Here is a 21,084-nt window from a genome sequence, read left to right as displayed (position 1 = left end):
ACTAGTATAAAAAGTTTTGGCCTTTTATTTTATTTCTTCTTCAATATCTATAAGATGTTCACTTCAAATTTAGCCTTGATTTAACTAAGCAGTCTATGTTTAGACGTCTGTTAGACTTCTTTTAAAAATAAAAAACACTTGCTGGGATTCTACAAAAAATGTACTAATAATTCAAAGAGTTCCTGCCAAAATAACATATATATAAATTATTCAACATAGGCTCATTCTGAAAACGTAACCCTATGTATATGTCTTTAAAATGGATGCTATGGGGTGGTATAACAGCGTTCATTTTCGCGCTTACCAGCTGACCACTTACCTCCGTGTGGACGGTTTGTCAGGTAGCTCACCATGTATGCCAGCTGACTTGAGATGCAGAGAGGAGTTGACCACGACGATGAGGTTTGAATGCGGCAAAGAATGGTTCCAGAAAGCTGGTAAGACAAAACTGAAGCCAAAATATAAAATAAACAAGTAAATAACAGGATGAGAATGTGGTCAAATCTAAGAACATGGTAAAAACTTGGCTTTTCTTTTTCTGGATTGCTTTTTAAAACCGTTGGTTGTGTTTAGGGAAGTGAATGGGCGGGTCAATCTGTGCTTTTGAAAACATTTTTAGTTGGGTTTAGGGAAGATTGACGGTGGGTCAGTCGATTAGTCAGTCAGTCAGTCAGTCGACAGCGACCTCTGGAAATTTGAGATCTGAAAAAGCATACATAGCAGCCTCTGGTGGATTTATGAAAACAAAAACTGCAAAAAAAAAAAAAAAAAAACATAGCTCCGTGGACTGCATTTTTTACAGTGTATAGGAAATAAATGAACAATAATAACGAAGTGTGCTCAAAAAACTTGTATCTAAATACATATGCTGTGCCCCATAAGGTCTAAAACCTGACAGGTGGACAAATCTAAGCTTGTTTTTAATAAAACAAATATACATATGCATATAATTAATAATACTGCTAATAATAATAACATTATACAAAAGCAAATTGTTATGAATTAATTGAAAAACCCCCCGAGATGAAGAAGGCATGAAAGTATGGTTTTTATATTTATGTAAGCTAGAAAATAATATGTTTTGTAATATTTTAATCCTTTATATTTATATCTTATAGGCTATATATCCTTATTATATCCTATATATATGTATATATATATATATATATATATATATATATATATATATATATATATATATATATATATATATATATATATATATGTATGTATATATGTATATATATATATATATATATATATATATATATATATATATATGTGTGTGTATATATATATATATGTATGTATGTATGTATGTATATATATATATATATATATATATATATATATATATATATGTGTATGTATATATATATATATATATATATATATATATATATATATATATATATATATATATGTATGTATATATATATATATATATATATATATATATATATATATATACATACATACATACATACATACATATATATATATATATATATACATACATATATATATATATCCTTAATATTTTAATAATTTTTAATTTGTAAAGATATTTGCGTGTTGCTGTACATTCTGTGTGTATTAAGCAATGTTTAAGCCAGGCACACAACTAACGCGCTCTGCGCGAGACAATAGACCGGCTTTGATCTGATCTATTTGAACCTTCTATTTAAGTTCCTCTAAATAGCAACGCGCCAGCAATGCGCCTCAACACACCTCCTTTTTTAGACCAGAACGCCTATGGGCGGACATAAGAGCGCAAATCAATTTGCTATTTAAACAGCGTGGCAGAAAACGTCAAAACGACTCTTGCGGCAAGCTGAAACTAGCAAACAACTATTGCGTCGCGCCTTATGCCACAATGCAGCGGGTGTATAATAGGGCCCGAGGTGTGTTAAGGCGCATTGTTGGAGCATTGCAATTTTGAGGAATTAAAATAGACTGTGCAATTGACCAGCTGAAAGCAGGTCTAAAGTCCAGCACAGAGCGCATTAGTTGTGCACCTTAAACACGCACACATTGCTTAATACATACAGGATGTAAATCAAATCCCTTTTTTTGTCACATCATCAGCAGCACGTGTGCTATGATGAGTGAAAAGCTTAGGTGCTGGCTCCAGACAATACAAAATACACAAATACCTTAACAAATAAAAACAATTAAAGCATTAAAATATTACAAAAATAATAATAAAATAGTGCTTTCTACATAAATATAAATACCACTGCTTCCATGTCTTCTTAATCTCGGGAGCTTATTTTAGTTTTATTTATGACAATTTGCTTTTGTATAATGTTAGCATTATTAGCAGTATTATTTATTATTTGCATATTTATATTTGCTTAGATTTGCCCATCTGTCTGGTTTTGGAGACGTATACATGCATCACCATATGGAGCATAAGAATAGGACTTGTGTTTGGATAAACCTTGTGTTTGGTTTTTTGACCACACTTCGTTATTATTGTTCATTTATTCATTTGGTAATTAGAACTGAATTTAGAAATAGTTTTAAAACAAATCTCTGCGCTTAACAAACAAAATTAAATATGTAGGCTTATGGATGTCTTCAGTGGAGTGAGTTTCCACCGTTTCCTTACTCTACGAAAGTAAAGGAGTAAAGTAAAGAGTAAAAGTAAAGTAAATTGGAAGAGGTTGAATGGAGGAGGCTCGTTCTTTATCCTCATGCTGCAGATGCTCCATTTAACTGTTTTCTCGCTAATGAAGCGTTCAGTTTTTACAATTACAAAGTCCGCCATGTAAGTAGCAAATGTGCCATGGCACAGCTGACTCTTAAAGGGAATAGGAGATGAGACTCTGATTGGTTTAATGCAGATTATTCTCCTAGATTGTTAAAATAGAGCCCAAGGTTTTTGTAGTGTATTATACAACACCAACCCAGACAATATATCACTTTAAACTATGAAAAATATTAATAAAAGTTACTTTTCCCAACATTTTTAGGTTAAAAGTTGTCTGAAAAGAAATTAAGATCTCATAATGTGATTCAAAAGCATCGATAAATGGGGAAAAATGATAGCATGAATATCAAAATGCGCAATTTTTACAGTCTACGTCATGCCCTTTGTATGAGTGTAGTAGTCTGTATTTAATTGCAGACATTATTAGAGCACTTTTCCATCATCATCATCACCAACAATGATGACGGCAATAAACAGATTCAATAGTGCTGTATGCATCACGCTGGTCGTGCGCGGCACAATTAATGCTTACCGCTCGAGTCAATAGTCCTACGGGGCAGCCGAAAGCCCCTTCTGCCTGATTCACTGATCTCTCTACAATTAGATGACAGCATGCATCACCATGACAACTCAGGGTTTTATGGTTCTCTTGTCACTCGTCTCTGACAAACTGCACAGACTGTAATGCCTGATGAGAAGTATTGACCAGAACATTTCCATGTGTGTTTCATAATGTTTCCAGCTTGCTTTTGTATATCACCTGCCTCTTTTACCTATTATAAATTGTCCGTCGAATGCAAAAGAAAGGTCAAGACTGGATCAGCAGGAAATTCAATTATAAACAAATTTGCCTGGCGCTTCGAAAAGTGATAGTACAGCCTCACATCAACACAAACAGTGCACGAAGACTCACTGATGAAATATGAAGGAAGCGATGGACTAAGCAAAATATCTTCAATAACACTAAATCTGAAGTATAGCATTTCCCTGGAAAGCGTTCTGGTGTTTGCAGCATCTTAATGGAATGAAAGTAATCAAAGAGATTGCCTTATTAAGACGTTCTGTCAGAATAGTACAAGAACAGCATTTACTTTGAACATCACTGTGCTGGACAGTCTTAAAATGGGGTTGTACATCCGAAGAGAACAATTTAGGAAATTTTTGGCAAGGTGGCGTGTCTTTTAATTTCATTACGACACAGCTAGCTGTCTGAAAAGCTTGATTGTGATTGGTCAATAGTAACGTTATAGATCAACGTATTCGTTGAGTTGCTTAAAAGATCAATATTTTTCATTAAAATAAATAAAGATCAAAATGAAATAAAAGTAATGGGAATAATTCTAATAATTACAGTATAAAAGTAATGGGAGTAAGCAGATTGGTGGGCGGGGCCAAAACAGAGGAGTGTTTTTGAACATGTTTTGATTGGCTCAAGCCATAGTGGGGGTGGGGTTTTGGGGTGGGGTCAGATGGAGGGATCTCTCAGAATTTTCATTGCATGACTTGGAAACATCCCTAAAAATGTTTGATTAACGTTCGCATTAAGTTATATATCATTATTATTTGTAATAAAATATCCAAATGTTTTTTATACAATGTATTAACTTTGTAAATTGTTCTCATTACTTTACCATTAGCAAGTTCTGAAATTTTTGTTTAACATTCCTATTATTTTTTAAATAAAATGATCCCTTATTGGTAATTTTAATTAAATGTTTCCAGCTAAAAAGATTTAGGCTCTAAAGATGTTTCTTAAATTTTTCCATTAAGTTAATATCCTTATTTTTTCAAATAAAATGTCAAAATGTTAATTCCTTCATATAATGTATTAACAATGTAAAAACATTATCCTTACCTACCATTAACAATTCTAGGTTATAATGCTTGTGGGTGGCGCAGTGGATAGCACTGTCGCCTTACAGCAAGAAGGTTGGCATTTTCTCATTTTGTACATTTTGAGTTTGCATGTTCTCTTCGTGTTGGCATAGGTTTCCTCCAGGTGTTCCGGTTTCCCCCACAGTCCAAAGACATGCTCTATAGGTGAATTGGGTAGGCTAAATTGTCCGTAGTGTATGAGTGTGAATGAGTGTGTACAGGGTGTTTCCCATTAATCTTCTTTTTTACCTTCCAATTAAGTTATTAAATTAAAATGTCAAAATGTCAATTTTTTTAATACAAATTATAAACGTTGTAAGAAAGTTATCATTACATACATACATTATAGCAATGTTCTCTGAATTTTATTTGAAAACGTTAATAGAAAATTCTCTTCACATTATATTAATGTTCACAAAATGTTTCTCTAACATTCTCAGTAAGTCATAAAAGGCCTTATCATACACCCGGCGCAATAAGGTGCAACCAGGGCCGGAGTGGGACTCCTTTTCAGCCCTGGAGTTTCAAGCCTCAGACCGGCCCACCTCAGTTCCCTACTGACTATATTAAAATAAGGTCTTTTTCAATTCAGTTTCTAATCACATTATCACGTCTTTTTTTGAGAAAACAGCTGCTTTAGAACTTCAAATGTTCAACCACCTTAACAGCATTATATGTCTTAACAATAAAAATGGAAAAAAATAAGTTACTCAGACAAGGATCAAACCCGGGTTGGCGGTGTCATAACCTAACGTGCTAACCACTGGACCCCAACGACTGTACAGTAAAAAGTGACTCATCTGAGTTATATCATCATTAACCTGCAGGCTGCATCTGCAAGAGCAAAGCTGAGGTAAAATAATGAATAAGAAGACTGTGGTCAAGTAAATAAATTAATTAATTTAAAAAGTGTGGCTGCTGAGAGCAACAGATTCTGCAGCTAGGGACACCGGCCCTCGCGGCCAAAAATGGACCGGCCCACCGGGAATTCTCCCGGTCCTCCCGATTAGCCAATCCGGGCCTGGATGCAACCTTAATTTTTTGGTTTTTCACCACGTTGTTTAAATAGCAAATCCATTTGCTCAAACTTTTGTGGACACATGGGTGTTCAGGTCTAGATAAGAGGTGTGTTAAGGTGCATTGTTGGTGCGTTGCTATTTTGAGGAACTAAAATAGATTGCGCAATTGACCAGCTGAAAGCAGGTCTAAAGTCCAGCGCAGAGTGCATTAGTTGTGTGCTTCGTTTACACATTGTTTAAAACACACAGGATGTAGAGTAAAACGCAAATATCTTCATAAATAAAAAAGAATTAAAGGATTAAAAATTGCAAAAATTATTATTTTCTACATAAATATAAAAACCACTGCCTTCATGCCTTCTTCTTCTCGGGTGGCTTTTTTTAGTTCATTCATGACAATTTGCTTTTGTATAATGTTATTATTATTAGCAGTATTATTTATTATATGCATATTTATATTTGTTTTATTAAAAACAAGCTCAGATTTGTCCACCTCAGGTTTTGGACCATATGGGGCATAGCATGTGTGTTTGGATATAACTCACCACAGTTATTATTGTTCATTTATTCACTGAACATTAGAAATTAGAATTTAGAAATAGTTTAGAAAAAAATCTTTGCACTTAACAAGCAAAAAAATTTATTATATATGTATGTATCCTTATCCACGAAAGAGTGAAAGAGAAAGGGAAAGTAAACTGGTTTATTCTCAAACACACCGATAACTCATTAAGAGAATAAGCACAACCCTGTTAGACCACGCGCTGCGGTGCAGAGAGTATTTTTCCATCCTTAAAATAGAAAAAGTGAATTCGGACAGGCCCTTAATGCTTTTGTGCACTGCGCTTGAGACTTTGCGCCTAGATCATTAAAATAGAGTCTGAAAGGTTTTTGTGGAAGGTTCTCAAAACATTCCAAACGTTCATTGTTTTAGATGTTGTATTAACATTATTGCTTGGTTGTGATAACATTATTAAAGATGTTTCCATAACATTTCTGTCTCATGTTATATTAATGTTCTCAAAACATTATTCTAAATGTTATTAGAACATCACATTCACATTATAATAAAGTTTGAAGATCATTTTCCAAAAACATAATTTTAGTAATATTACAAACTAACATTTACACAACTTTTAAGAAACGCTACAGAATGTAATGTAACCTGTTAGCTTGTAAACACCCACAAATTCAGAAACATTTTACATTAACACTTCCTTGAGTTAATTAAAAGACAAATATATTAAATGCAAATAAACTAATAAACATTGAAATGAAAAGTCTATTATAAAACACAATATTTTATTTGTTTTAATCTAACCATACCTGCAAATTATCCTATTATTAAAATCAGCCAGCAAGTTGAAATGAAAGAATTGGAGACTCCAGTTCCTAGACAGTTTTCTCATTAAAATCACTAGTAAAATAAATCTCAGTAATGTCAACTTGCCATGATCTCCATCATCAAATCCATTAATCAGATTATCTATTACTTTTGACCTCCCCAAAGAGCACTATAAAAAAACATCTAAGATAAAGTTGATATTACAATAAAGCATAATGAAAATTCCCCTGAGCTACAAAAGCGCAATAAGATCCACTGTGTTCTGACTCAAAAAGAGAATCTCAGCTCCGCATGAGAGGACTAAAATAGACATGACAATAATGCAGAGGAGCCCAGTGAACAAGATGAAATGATCATGGAAGGCAAGTGCTTGCCTCAATACTGAGACGAATCCATTACCACACTACAATGAGCATTACTGAAAAATTAATTTGATGAAGATGATGTCCGATTTCCTGGGTAGAAACATTTGAATATCAAATTATGTCTGTGATAGAGACACAGAGCGACAGAGGCAGGAAGCAGAGGTTTCTGGGACATGCATGTGCCAGATTCAGGGTTAAATACAATTTTGGTTCCCATTCGGTTCAAGAGTGTGAATTTTAATCGAGTTATCCACGACCCACAGGATGTTGAAAAGGAATTTGGACGGGAATGACAGGAAAAGGAATTTAGTGAACTGAAATGTGAAGAAATTCAACAAAATAGGCAAGAAAGATAATATTTTAGGTGTATTTAATAGTTTTAAAATGATTAAATTAATAATTTTATTGTGTAAGTGTGTTGACTGTCATATATATATATATATATATATATATATATATATATATACAAAACTATAAATCAAATGATGTCCTGGAAATTGTAATCTATTGTGTAAACTATTTTTACTAAAAAAATATATAGATTATAATATAATATAATAAAAAATATTATAATAAAAAACTAAATAATATAATATAATATAATATAATATAATATAATAAAATAAAAAACTAAATAATGTAATATAGTAAAAATATAATATAATATAATATAATAATATAATAAAAAACTAATATAATATAATATAATATAATAAAATTTAATATAATATAATATAATTTAATATAATATAATTTAAAATAGCAAAAAATATAATATAATAATGATATTATAATACAATAAAATTATTTTAAAATAATATAATATAATATAATAAAAAACTAAATAATGTAATATAGTAAAAATATAATATAATATAATATAATAAAAATAATATAATAAAAAACTAATATAATATAATATAATATAATATAATATAATATAATATAATATAATAAAAATAATATAATAAAAACTAATTAATATAATATAATATAATTTAAAATAACAAAAAATTATATAATAAAAATAATATAATACAATTAAAATATTTTAATATAATATAATATAATATAATATAATATAATATAATATAATATAATATAATATAATATAATATAATATAATATATGTGTCTTGAGCAGCAATATTTTATTTATTTAAAATATAATTCATTCCTCCTGTTAAAAATAGACTACAGTTAGTTATTTACTCACAATTTTACTATTTTACTGTATTTATGATCAAATCAATGAGCCTTTTTCTGAAAGCTTTAAAAAAACATTCAACCACAAATAATTTATTGGTAGTGTCTATAAATATCAACATAATTCATATAATTCACATATTAGTCAAATACAATTTCTTTATGGAAATAAACTGACCTTTAATAAAATAACCCAACTGACTAAAATAAAATAAAAAATAAAAAACATACTGTGTGTTGTGCGTGTTTCATTATCAAAATTTAACTTAAAGCATAATTTTAATTATTTACATTTAATAATTACCTACATTTTAATTTGAACTCAAACCTTCAACTGTGAATTTCAAAAGTCAAAGCTCCCAATGCAAAATAGAGTTTGAGGTTTGGAAACGGTGTGAGGAAAAAAAAGAGCGAGAAAGTGAGAGAGAAACTGTGAGCAAGCGAGGAAATAGTACTGCAGCGAATGAGAATAAAACACCCCTCCCTTCCAGCCAGCAGAGTCTCCGCAACAGGAGAAGGAGAAGCAGGAGTTCCTGAAGATGCAGAAAAGAGGACACACACCATCTCAAAATAACCACAGAAGACATGAAACCGCTTGTGAAGAAATGCAAAGTGCTTTCCATGTACTTCCAGTGACACTTATTACAGTATAGTATTAACTGAGAGCACATACCAGTATATAGGATGCAATGAGATTCTAGGAGATCCAATGGAAGAAGAAGTGTTGCTACAGATGACCAAGATGTCAACGCTCACAGTTACGGAGAGTTGGGAGAAGGTGGATTTGATGTACATTTCCATTGAAAGCACCATTGCTTTGGCGTCAGTGATTGGGAATGTGCTGGTGGTCCTGGTGGTGTGCTTGAACCAGGGTCTGCGGGACCCGACCTTCTGCTTTATTGTGTCTCTGGCGCTGGCTGATATTGCAGTGGGTGTTCTGGTCATCCCACTGGCGGTGGTCCTTAGTTTGGGTCTCAACACACAGTTTTACACCTGCCTCTTCATTTCTTGCCTGCTCGTCATGATCACACAGAGCTCCATCCTGTCCCTGCTGGCCATCGCCATCGATCGCTTCCTGCGCGTCAAGATCCCAACAAGGTGAGTGTGAAAAACACACCATATCACAGATTCTGTTTGTTTACCATGGCAAAGTTAACCAACATCAGAGAATAGATTTTTCTTTGACCGTATGAATATGTATTTATGTCTGTATTATATTATCTTTGAATCAAATTGCAAAATTCTAATTACCGCTTGTTTTTAATGCAGAGAGTATAGAGGCGGGACAGTAAATTTGACATTGTTCTCTCTTCTGGCTGCTGTTTGCAGTCTCACACATTTTTCTGAATGTCTTGACTAATAATAATGACTTTTCTGAGTTTTTTTTATCATTTCCCGTTGACTGCTTTCTAAGTCTAATCAACTTTGACGACTTTTGCTACTGAGAAACCCGGAAATGTGAAAATGTCCAGATTTCACTGAGAAAATAAAAAGAAGTAGGATTTTCATGCCTAGGATGAAATAGGATTTTGGTGGACTTGCAGTCTATCTATCTGAGGTAGATCCATCCATCCAATGATTTATTTATTTATTTGTTATTTATATTTTTATTACATTAATTGCAACATTTTCTTACAGATGTATGCTGCACAGAGCTTTTTACACTGGATATACAAAACAATTGAACATGGAAATCCAGAAAGATGGATGGATGGATGGATGGATGGATGGATGGATGGATGGATAGATGGATGGATGGATGGATGGATGGATAGATGGATGGATCTCAGAAAGACAGACAGAAGGAAGGACAGTTGGATGGATGGATAGACAGATGCAGTGATCGCAGAAGGATGGATGGATGAATGGTTAGATGATAGATAGATGAATGGATGGATGGATGGATGGATGGATGGATACAGTGACCTCAAATGGATGGATGGATGGATGGGTGGGTGGATGGGTGGTTGGGTGGAATGGATGGATGGATGGATGGATGGATGGATGGATGGATGGATGGATGGATGGATGGATGGATGGATGGATGGATGGATGGATGGATGGATGGATGGATGGATGGATGGATGGATGGATGGATGGATGGATGGATAGATAGATAGATAGATAGATAGATAGATAGATAGATAGATAGATAGATAGATAGATAGATAGATAGATAGATAGATAGATAGATAGATAGATAGATAGATAGATAGATAGATAGATAGATAAACAGATGTATGGATGGATGGATGGATGGATGGATGGATGGATGGATAGATAGATAGATAGATAGATAGATAGATAGATAGATAGATAGATAGATAGATAGATAGATAGATAGATAGATAGATAGATAGATAGATAAACAGATGTATGGATGGATGGATGGATGGATGGATGGATAGATAGATAGATAGATAGATAGATAGATAGATAGATAGATAGATAGATAGATAGATAGATAGATAGATAGATAGATAAACAGATGTATAGATGGATGGATGGATGGATGGATGGATGGATGGATGGATGGATGGATGGATGGATGGATGGATGGATGGATGGATGGATGGATGGAGTGACTTCAGATAGACAGACGGACGGACAGATGGAAAGATAGACAGATGCAGTGACCTCAGATGGATGAATGGATGAATGGTTGGATGATAGATAGATGAATAGATGGATGGATGGAAAGATACAGTGACCTCAGATGGATGGATGGATAGATGGATGGATGGACAGGCAGGTGCAATGACTTCAGATAGATTGCAAGTCCACCAAAAAGTAAGTAAAATATTATACAGAGAGTGGCCTATAACTTAAAATCAAGCAAAATCTTTAGGATTGAGTATCTTATTTTTTATGCTACAGTATTGAGTTCAATAAGTATTATATTTTACCAGTATAGAAATTAAATAATTGCTCACCAAGCCAAATAGCTTTCAATATGTTTCATCTAATCATAAATCAGAGACGCAGTGGAGTATATTTTTATATATGCATTTTGCAAAGATGAAACTCTACAACTTTTATCTCTAATGCATCAGTTGTGTTTTTTCATGTTTCTTGGCCAGACTGCAGGACAGCAATATATCTGTTGGTTTTTTAATGCAAATCAATGGGCTAGTGTAATGCAAGGCTTTTAACTAAATTAAACTCCTGCTGTCTGTCAAAGGAAATGATGTTCACCGGTCTGATAGTATTCTGGCAGTGGACCTAACCGCCCTCATTTGCTTGATGTTTGATGCGATGTGACTTCGACGGCTTATGTAACACATTTCTGGAGAACAGAAAACCGAATACATTAAAATATATAAACTATATACCTTTTAAAATGTTTACTAAGAGTACTGGTATACTACTTTAGAAATTGATCTTGCATTACTTAAGGCAACTGCAACTTGTTCAATACACAAAGTACTGTTACTACTAGGCAATGCAAGGCAAGGCAAGGCAAGGCAAGTTTATTTATATAGCACATTTCATACACAGTGGCAATTCAAAGTGCTTTACATAAACAAGAATAAAAGAAACAAGTAAAATATAAATAAAAACAAATAATAAAAATGAGTAAAAAAAAACAGGTAAAATGTGATATAAAAGAGTAAAAAAGAAGAGAAAAACATAATAGTGCAATCTACTACTACTACTACTATTACTACTACTAACAATAATAATAATAATAATAGTAATCATCATTTTTAATTAATTTAGACGTAATTTTGGAGTTGTCTGGATAAAGATAAAACACCAGGAAAAGCTCCAAAAGCCAGCATAAGAGCCTAGTTGCTATATTGTACAACTGAAAATAATCATTTTAAACGGCATTACTAATCTCAAGTACCAACTCAATCTCACGGCAATTCGTAACTTTTTGATTTAGTGGCTAATTCGTCTGAATTTGTGCAATCTAATTCGTACAATTTAGTACGATTTGCTCATCACCGAATGACGGTTGGGGTTAGGGGTGTGGTTGGGTGCCACACCTCCTTTTTAAAATCGTACATTTTCGTACGACTGAACTCCGAATTTGTACGAATTTGCCACTAAACTGACAAAACGTAAAATACTTACGTTTCCTCAGACTGCAAATATGCATTATACCTAACTGACACTGCCTCTTTTGATGATTTTAAAAATGAAGATAACATGTTTATTAAACTGATTATGAAAAATAAACTGAAAAATAGGGGTGTAGAATGTCAATGGCAGAAGCTGAAAACACTCATTAAATATGTGTAGTAAATATAACTGCACGTTTCATTCAGATTTCATGTAGATTTCATATGCAAGCTGATTTTATTGTGGTTTAATATTCGTCGATTGTGTTTTGATTTGGTGTTTGGTGCTACTTTTGATGTATTTTGTCACAGTTTATGACATTTCATGTTATACAGGGTTGCCAACTTGTCACTATGAAATAATGGACAAAGCTAAAAAGTCCTAGCAAAGTTATTAATAATGGCCCAACCTTGTTTTTTTTTTTTTTTTGGTTTTTTTTCCATTTCTGATTGCTGATCTTTTTAAACAAGCAAATTAGCTGATCCTGATCCATTGAATATAATAATATTAAAATAAAATAAAATATAAAAAAAATAAAATGATAAAATAAAAATAAAAATTAATAATATAACAATAAATAAGATATGGGTATAAAGTTTATCTGCTTTATTAAAGCCTGAATTATCTGCAAGACATCCACTACACCAAATAATGTGCTGCATAAATTAGCTTGGTTGTGTGGTGATTTAAATTATATTGCACAATAGTGAATATAAAGCTTCTGACATCAGCTCTATGCAGGGATGGGCAAAAATACATTGAAAAGTATTTTAAAATAAAATACCAAATACTTAAATTTCATAAATTTTCTTGTCAGCTTAGTCCCTTTATTAATCCGGGGTCGCCACAGCGGAATGAACCGCCAACTTATCCAGCAAGTTTTTACGCAGTGTATGCCCTTCCAGCCGCAACCCATCTCTGGGAAACATCCACACACACACATCCACAGACACACTTGTCTTTGGACTGTGGGGGAAACCGGAGCACCTGGAGGAAACCCACGCGAATGCAGGGAGAACATGCAAACTCAACACAGAAACGCCAACTGAGCCGAGGATCGAACCAGCGACCCAACGACCTTCTTGCTGTGAGGCGACAGCACTACCTACTGCGCCACTGCTTCGCCTAGATACTTGAATTTGACATGTATCAATGCAAACTACAGAATACAGCAGCCATAAATGTATCACAAACAAAATACTGTATTTTAAAAATACTACAAAATACTTTTACAAGAGAGCATAACGTTTATTTCGCAATCCTTCTTTTAACAGGCCAATTCCATCAAACCCTTCCCCATTAAACTGATTTAGTGAAGTAAATAATGACGCATGAAGGCAGTAGTTTTTAAATTCATACACTGCTTAATACACACAAGATGTAGAGCAATACGCAAATATCTTTACATATGAAAAAGTATTAAAACATTAAGGATATATATGGGATATAATAAGAATATATATAGGATATAAATATAAAGGATTAAAATATTACAAAACATATTAATTTCTAGCCTACATGAATTTAAAAACTACTGCCTTCATGCCAACACGGGGGAAAACATGCAAACTCCACACATAAATGTCAACTGGTCCAGCCGGGACTCTTCTTGCTATAAGGTGAGTGACAGTGCTAACCACTGAGCCACCTACCTGCCCTATTTACAATATTTTAAATACTATCCAACATACAGGATGTCCCAGGAAATAAGGGATGGTTGGCAACTCCATTTATTTGGCCCAAATGTTATTTGTCTTTTTTTTATTTTTATAAATATATACTATGAAAAAGACGGGTTCCACACAATTCCTTTTTGTCCAAAATTGATTACAGTAGGTTCCCTTAATCATTTTTACAAAATTTAAGTGGATTGAATTTAAAACAATTAAACTGACCCTAAATAAATCTCAAGAATTCTGTTGCTTCAGCTCATTTTAAATCAGTAGTTTGAACAAGCAGCACAATATTTTTTTTAAACGTACAAGTAAAATCAAATGTATTTTCCCACAGGGCGTCCCAGCCAATAAGGCATGGTTGGCAACCCTATTTATTGGACCCAAATGTTAAGTTTCTTTTTAAAAAGTAATACATGTCATTGTCTTTGTAATGTTTTGGCAGGTACAACATCATCGTAACTCAAAGACGGGCGTGGGCAGCTGTGGGTTTGTGTTGGCTCATCTCTTTTCTGACTGGCTTAGTGCCTATGGCCGGTTGGCACCGCAGCCCACCCGGAAATGTCAGCACGACGCCAATCCAGTGCCAGTTCACCAACGTCATGCGCATGGATTACATGGTCTACTTCAACTTCTTCGTCTGGGTGGTGGTGCCGCTGACCATCATGATCGGTCTGTACGCCGAGATCTTCCGGGTGATCTGCCGGCAGCTCAATCGCCGAGCCGAGGCCACTTGCGACTCCAGCAAATATTACAGAAAAGAGCTGAAACTGGCGAAGTCTCTAGCACTCGTTCTGTTTCTTTTCGCGGTCTGCTGGCTGCCACTTCACATTATGAACAGCATTGTGTTTTTCTGCCCCACATGCAACGTGCCCAAGAGTGCTTTTTATGTGGGCATCTTCATGTCGCACATTAACTCTGCACTCAATCCCCTGGTGTACGCGTTTCGCATCCAGCGCTTCCGCGATACACTGATTCATATCATCCAGCGCTTTGTGCTCTGTAAAACACCATCAGCCATCCCGAACCAGCATGGCCCTGGACCCATCACAGAGAAAACACAAGTTCAATAGCACTTCGCTGGCAGGCTGGGCTCCAAATGAAAAAATCCACCTACGAAGGGCACTTAGGAGTAAGAACAATGATATTGAAGAATCCTCCTAAAATAAAAAGAGGATAAGGAATGAAGGCTCAACTAATGAACACTTTATTCCCATAATTCTATGCGTGGGCGATGATTGACTTGGCCACGGATGCGTTCCACTCCACTATCAGACAAACACTTGTAAACTTCCCTCTGGGAATTTCTGGCAGCACTTTAAAGTGCGTTCCACTTCGTCAAGTGGATGAGGGAAGTCTGCATGGACAGACCCTCAAACTCTCGATTTTGACCAAGGGAGCGAGTCTGCTTTATATGTACACTATGGCACCTTTATGTCCTACAATGCAATAGGATTGTGTCACTTTCCAGCAGGCATACAACATCATAAGACGTTAAATTAGGTTAGATATAGGTCATGACATCAAGTGACCAAAAATCAATTTCTAGCCAGGGTCTAAGGACAATGTTATTTTGACATCCAATAACGACGTTGCTATTTGGTTGAAGCTGTAACATTATTGGATGTTGATATTAGGTTGATTTTAGGTTGTGTTGGAAAGTGACCAAAATCCAACGTTGGGCCAACATCTTAAACCAGTGTCAAATTGACGTCAAATACTGACAATTGTTTATAAGGTATGGCAACCAAAATCCAACATCTAATAGACGTCATAGTGGTAATGTCCACACAACTTCAGCCGTAACATCATTAGACATTGATTTTTGGTTGATTTTAGATTGTGTTGGAAAGTGACCAAAATCCAATGTTGGGCTAACATCTTAAACCAATGTTATATTGATGTCAAATGCTGACATTTGTTTATAAGATATTGCAACCAAAATTCAACTTCTGATAGACATCATGACGTTCAAAAAATGTCAAGCTGTAACATCATTAGACGTTGATATTAGGTTTATTTTAGGTTGTGTTGGAAAGTGGCCAAAATCCAACGTTGGGCTAACATCTTAAACCAGCGTCAAATTGACATCAAATACTGACATTTATTTATAAAGTATGGCAACCAAAATCCAACATCTTATAGACGTCATACTGGTAAAGTTCACACAACGTCAAGCTGTAACATCATTAGACGTTGATATTAGGTTGATTTTATGTTGTGCTGGAATATTACCAAAATCCAATGTTGGGCCAACATCTTAAACCAACATCATTTTGACGTCAAATACTAAGATTTATTTGTAGTGTGTGGAAACCAAAATCCAACGTCTGATAGATGTCATACTGATAACGTCCACAAAATGTCAAGCTGTAATATCATTAGACGTTGACATTTGGTTGATTTTAGGTTGTGTTGGAAAGAGACCAAAATCCAACGTTGGGCCAACATCTTACACCAAAGTCAAATTGACGTCAAATACTGACATTTATTCGTCAGGTATGGCAACCAAAATCTAATGTCTGATAGACGTCATATTGGTAATGTCCACACAACATCAAGCTGTAACATCATTGGACGTTGATATTAGGTTGATTTTATGTTGTGTTGGAAAGAGACCAAAATCCAACGTTGGGCCAACATCTTAAACCAGCGTCAAATTGACGTCAAATACTGACATTTATTTATAAAGTATGGCAACCAAAATCACACATCTAATAGACGTTAGGTGGTAACGTCCACACAACTTTAGCTGTAACATCATTAGGCGTTGATATTTGGTTGATTTTACGTTGTGCTGGAATATGATCAAAATCCAACGTTAGGTCAACATCTTAAACCAACATCATATTGACATCAAATGCTGACATTTATTTGTCAGGTATGGCAACCAAAATCTAATGTCTGATTGACGTCATAGTGGTAATGTCCACACAACATCAAGCTGTAACATCATTAGACGTTGATTTTTGGTTGATTTTAGGTTGTGTTGGAAAGTGACCAAAATCCAACGTTGGGCTAACATCTTAAACCAGCGTCAAATTGACATCAAATACTGACATTTATTTATAAAGTATGGCAACCAAAATCCAACATCTTATAGACGTCATACTGGTAAAGTTCACACAACGTCAAGCTGTAACATCATTAGACGTTGATATTAGGTTGATTTTATGTTGTGCTGGAATATTACCAAAATCCAATGTTGGGCCAACATCTTAAACCAACATCATTTTGACGTCAAATACTAAGATTTATTTGTAGTGTGTGGAAACCAAAATCCAACGTCTGATAGATGTCATACTGATAACGTCCACAAAATGTCAAGCTGTAATATCATTAGACGTTGACATTTGGTTGATTTTAGGTTGTGTTGGAAAGAGACCAAAATCCAACGTTGGGCCAACATCTTACACCAAAGTCAAATTGACGTCAAATACTGACATTTATTCGTCAGGTATGGCAACTAAAATCTAATGTCTGATAGACGTCATATTGGTAATGTCCACACAACATCAAGCTGTAACATCATTGGACGTTGATATTAGGTTGATTTTATGTTGTGTTGGAAAGAGACCAAAATCCAACGTTGGGCCAACATCTTAAACCAGCTTCAAATTGACGTCAAATACTGACATTTATTTATAAAGTATGGCAACCAAAATCACACATCTAATAGACGTTAGGTGGTAACGTCCACACAACTTTAGCTGTAACATTATTAGGCGTTGATATTTGGTTGATTTTACGTTGTTTTGGAATATGATCAAAATCCAACGTTAGGTCAACATCTTAAACCAACATCATATTGACATCAAATGCTGACATTTATTTGTCAGGTATGGCAACCAAAATCCAATGTCTGATTGACGTCATAGTGGTAATGTCCACACAACATCAAGCTGTAACATCATTAGACGTTGATTTTTGGTTGATTTTAGTTTGTGTTGGAAAGTGACCAAAATCCAACGTTGGGCTAACATCTTAAACCAATGTTATATTGATGTCAAATACTGACATTTATTCATCAGGTATGGCAAAATCCAATGTCTGATAGACATAGTGGTAACGTCCACACAACGTCACGCTGTAACATCATTAGACGTTGATAGTTGGTTGATTTTAGGTTGGAGGCGATGTTGAGTTCTGACATCAACCTGATTTTCATTTCCAAACAAACTGCAACATCCCCCGATGCTGGGGTACAACATCAAGCTGACGTCATGTTGATGTCCTGTGCCTGCTGGGTTGCGTATAAAGGCGTATAAATAGACGTTTACAAGTGCTCAAGGGCTTATGGTGTTTCATTTAACCCAATTTCAGATGCTCCGCCACTAGTTGACACTGGTGTGACTTATTCATGAATAATGACGTACATCAGATGTTAATGGGTAAAGGGAACAAAAATGAAGCCTGGAACACATCCCAAGTCAGTTCCAGGGAACATCTTTGGTCCTCAACACCCTTAATCTCTTCAAAGCTCTCAATCTGGAGGGTAAACCCTTTTCAGGGGGATTAGGGTTTAAGGATGAGCCCTTCGAAATGGAACGCAGGGCCAGCATTCATTTGAAGATGTTTTGCTTGTTTTAATTAGCACCAAACTGACTAAAAGAATTATGCAAATGAGAAACCAGCCAAAAATAGCGCGGAACATGTTATTATGCATTCTGATCCACGCTGAGGAGGACACAGCAGACTACAATCTGGCATTACGGGTAGTTTATGCACCTGAATCAGCTCCTTATAATGCAGAGGGAGCACTAGTGTATCTGGAAACATGCCCGGTTATAATGCAGTTCTCCATCATTTGATGAATTACTGCTGCCAGGATCACTAGGAAATACACAAATATTGTTTTTTCGATGTAACTGCACCAAGCAGATAACAGTATGATTTGTTAAAATGATGCACTCAATGTTGAGCTTTATTTGAGGAGGTGTGTTCAGAACAGAAAGACAATGATAATAATATTGTATTAAAAGTGCAGTGCTGGTTAAGTTGAATGACGTGGGCACTGAATAAGACACTGTTTTTGTGCTGACATGCTGAATGTAAAAAAAAAAAAAAGAGTTCAACCATGGACAGATACTGTGCTAAAGAGTCTGCAGCTTTAAACAGCTCTTTCTTTTTGAATGTAATAAATTATGTTGTGGCCTGATGTTGATAAGGATGAGCAGCGGGTGATTTTCTTTAGATTATCATGTCACTGAATTGCACGTCAAACAGGAAACACACAGTGGAACAGAAATCAACACAACCGTTTTCTCCACCAATGAGAAAAACAACCCAATACAATTGTATTTATTCATTAAGATAAAGCCCTTGAGATGTACCATCTAATTTTCAAGGGGTCCCTCAATTAATATCAATCATATAATAACAACACCAGAAGACAAAACTAAACATAACTTACACAACATACAAAAAAAAAAAAAAACACATGTATATATATATATATATATATATATATATATATATATATATATATATATATATATATATATATATATATATATATATATATATATATATATATATATATATATATATATGTATATATATATATGTATGTATGTATGTACATATACATACATACATACATACACACACATATATATATATATTTATATGTATGTATGTATGTATGTATGTATATATACATACACTATATATATATATATATATATATATATATATATATATATATATATATATATATATATATATATATATATATATATATATATATATATAGTACAAAAACTATATACAGATCAGTGAATCAAATCACCACATAAATAATAACATTGTCAGGAAAAACAAATATAATGTAAAATAGGATAACAAAGTTTGCTTAAAGTCCTTAAGTGATGTAATGGATCAAATGTTAGCAGGTACATTTTTCTAATCTGTTGGACCCTTAAACATAAAAGCTTTTACCAATAGATTTTTTACAACGAGGAACAAAAAACAGAATGTCTAACTTGATCATTTAAGGGAAAAAAAAGTACAAAATATTGTTGTAAATAATTAGGATATTTAAAATGAATTCATTTAAATAAAAATTGAAGCCAGTGAATATGTCGTCTCGCGTGCAAAAATGGCCATTGCAGCAGATCATACAGTATACAATGATGTGTAAAAAGAACAACCCAAATCTGCAAAGTCTATTATATGCCGTATTAAGAGGAGCAAGACCTAATTTCAATGCACCCTGATAAACAACATCGCAATAATCAAAAATTGGCAAAAATAAGTTGGAGAGCTAGTTTTTTGCGAACACTAAATGAAAAACAATGCCTAGACCGATATAAGGTACTAATTCCAAAGTTATCTTTACTTACAATATAATTAATATGTGATTTAAAGGAAAGTTTAGAATAAAGCCACACACCAAGGTATTTTCAAGAGTTCACACTTAGCTGATGATGGGTAATAAGCTAGTCTGAAGAGAGCCCTGAGCTCATGAGATCCTCGAGTCTGGGGCTCCCACCCATTTGCAAGGCGAGAGGGGAGTTTGAGCTCAGGTAGATCTCAAAAATGTATGTCTCATGTTTTGGACTGTGGGAGGAAACCGGAGGACCCGGGGAAAACCCACGCGAGCACGGGGAGAACATGAACTCCACACAGAAATGCCAACTGGCCGGGTGGAGACCCGAACCAGAGGCATTCTTGCTGTGAGGCCGCAGTGCTAGCTACTGGGCTGCCGTGCTGCCCTATAGAGGAAAAAGAGGAGGAGAGGGGGTGGAAGGGGGGGATTCTTCTAGACGAAGTTGACTAGAGGTAAGATGCCTGGTTATTTATACTGGGTTAGGAAT

The 21,084-nt window shown here is 34.4% G+C and overlaps 4 protein-coding genes across 9 annotated transcripts in view; 2 read left to right on the top strand and 2 right to left on the bottom strand.

The window, feature by feature from the left end:
* The window catches only part of slc12a5a (solute carrier family 12 member 5a), a 2,560,186-nt gene that overhangs the window by 2,126,949 nt on the left and 412,153 nt on the right, over nt 1-21,084 (top strand). The gene's annotated exons all lie outside the window — the stretch shown is intronic.
* The window catches only part of anks1ab (ankyrin repeat and sterile alpha motif domain containing 1Ab), a 413,081-nt gene that overhangs the window by 284,965 nt on the left and 107,032 nt on the right, over nt 1-21,084 (bottom strand). The window lies entirely within an intron of this gene.
* adora3a.1 (adenosine A3 receptor a.1) overlaps nt 1-21,084 on the bottom strand; it is an 80,744-nt gene that overhangs the window by 30,414 nt on the left and 29,246 nt on the right. For 2 of the 3 annotated variants that reach the window (XM_087258232.1, XM_087258233.1), the window contains exon 2: nt 9,199-9,600. The gene's annotated coding sequence lies outside the window, so the exon portion shown is untranslated. Of the gene's footprint in view, nt 1-319; nt 449-9,198; nt 9,601-21,084 lie in introns of all 3 variants that reach the window. The other variant, XM_087258231.1, reaches the window with a different exon arrangement.
* Nucleotides 8,938-19,688, top strand: LOC108179103 (adenosine receptor A1). Of its 3 annotated transcripts, XR_015494348.1 has the most exons (4): nt 9,022-9,623; nt 14,712-15,868; nt 15,904-17,380; nt 17,953-19,688. XR_015494348.1 is itself a non-coding variant. In XM_087258224.1 (2 exons), exons 1-2 carry the CDS (start codon nt 9,235-9,237, stop codon nt 15,337-15,339), a joined length of 1,017 nt encoding a protein of 338 aa, XP_087114350.1. In that variant the 5' UTR covers nt 8,938-9,234; the 3' UTR covers nt 15,340-19,688. The 3 variants fall into 3 exon arrangements, 2 of the variants coding, with proteins under 2 accessions (XP_087114350.1, XP_087114351.1); XM_087258224.1 differs by having other exon boundaries at nt 8,938-9,623; nt 14,712-19,688; XM_087258225.1 differs by lacking the exon at nt 9,022-9,623 and adding an exon at nt 11,065-11,315 and having other exon boundaries at nt 14,712-19,682.

This window comes from Danio rerio, chromosome 6 (genome assembly GCF_052040795.2).
Source record: "Danio rerio strain M-AB ecotype USA chromosome 6, GRCz13ab, whole genome shotgun sequence".
Lineage (NCBI taxonomy): Eukaryota > Metazoa > Chordata > Actinopteri > Cypriniformes > Danionidae > Danio > Danio rerio.
The sequence above is the reverse complement of the archived record's forward strand: the minus strand, read 5'-3'. Positions and strand labels throughout refer to the sequence as shown.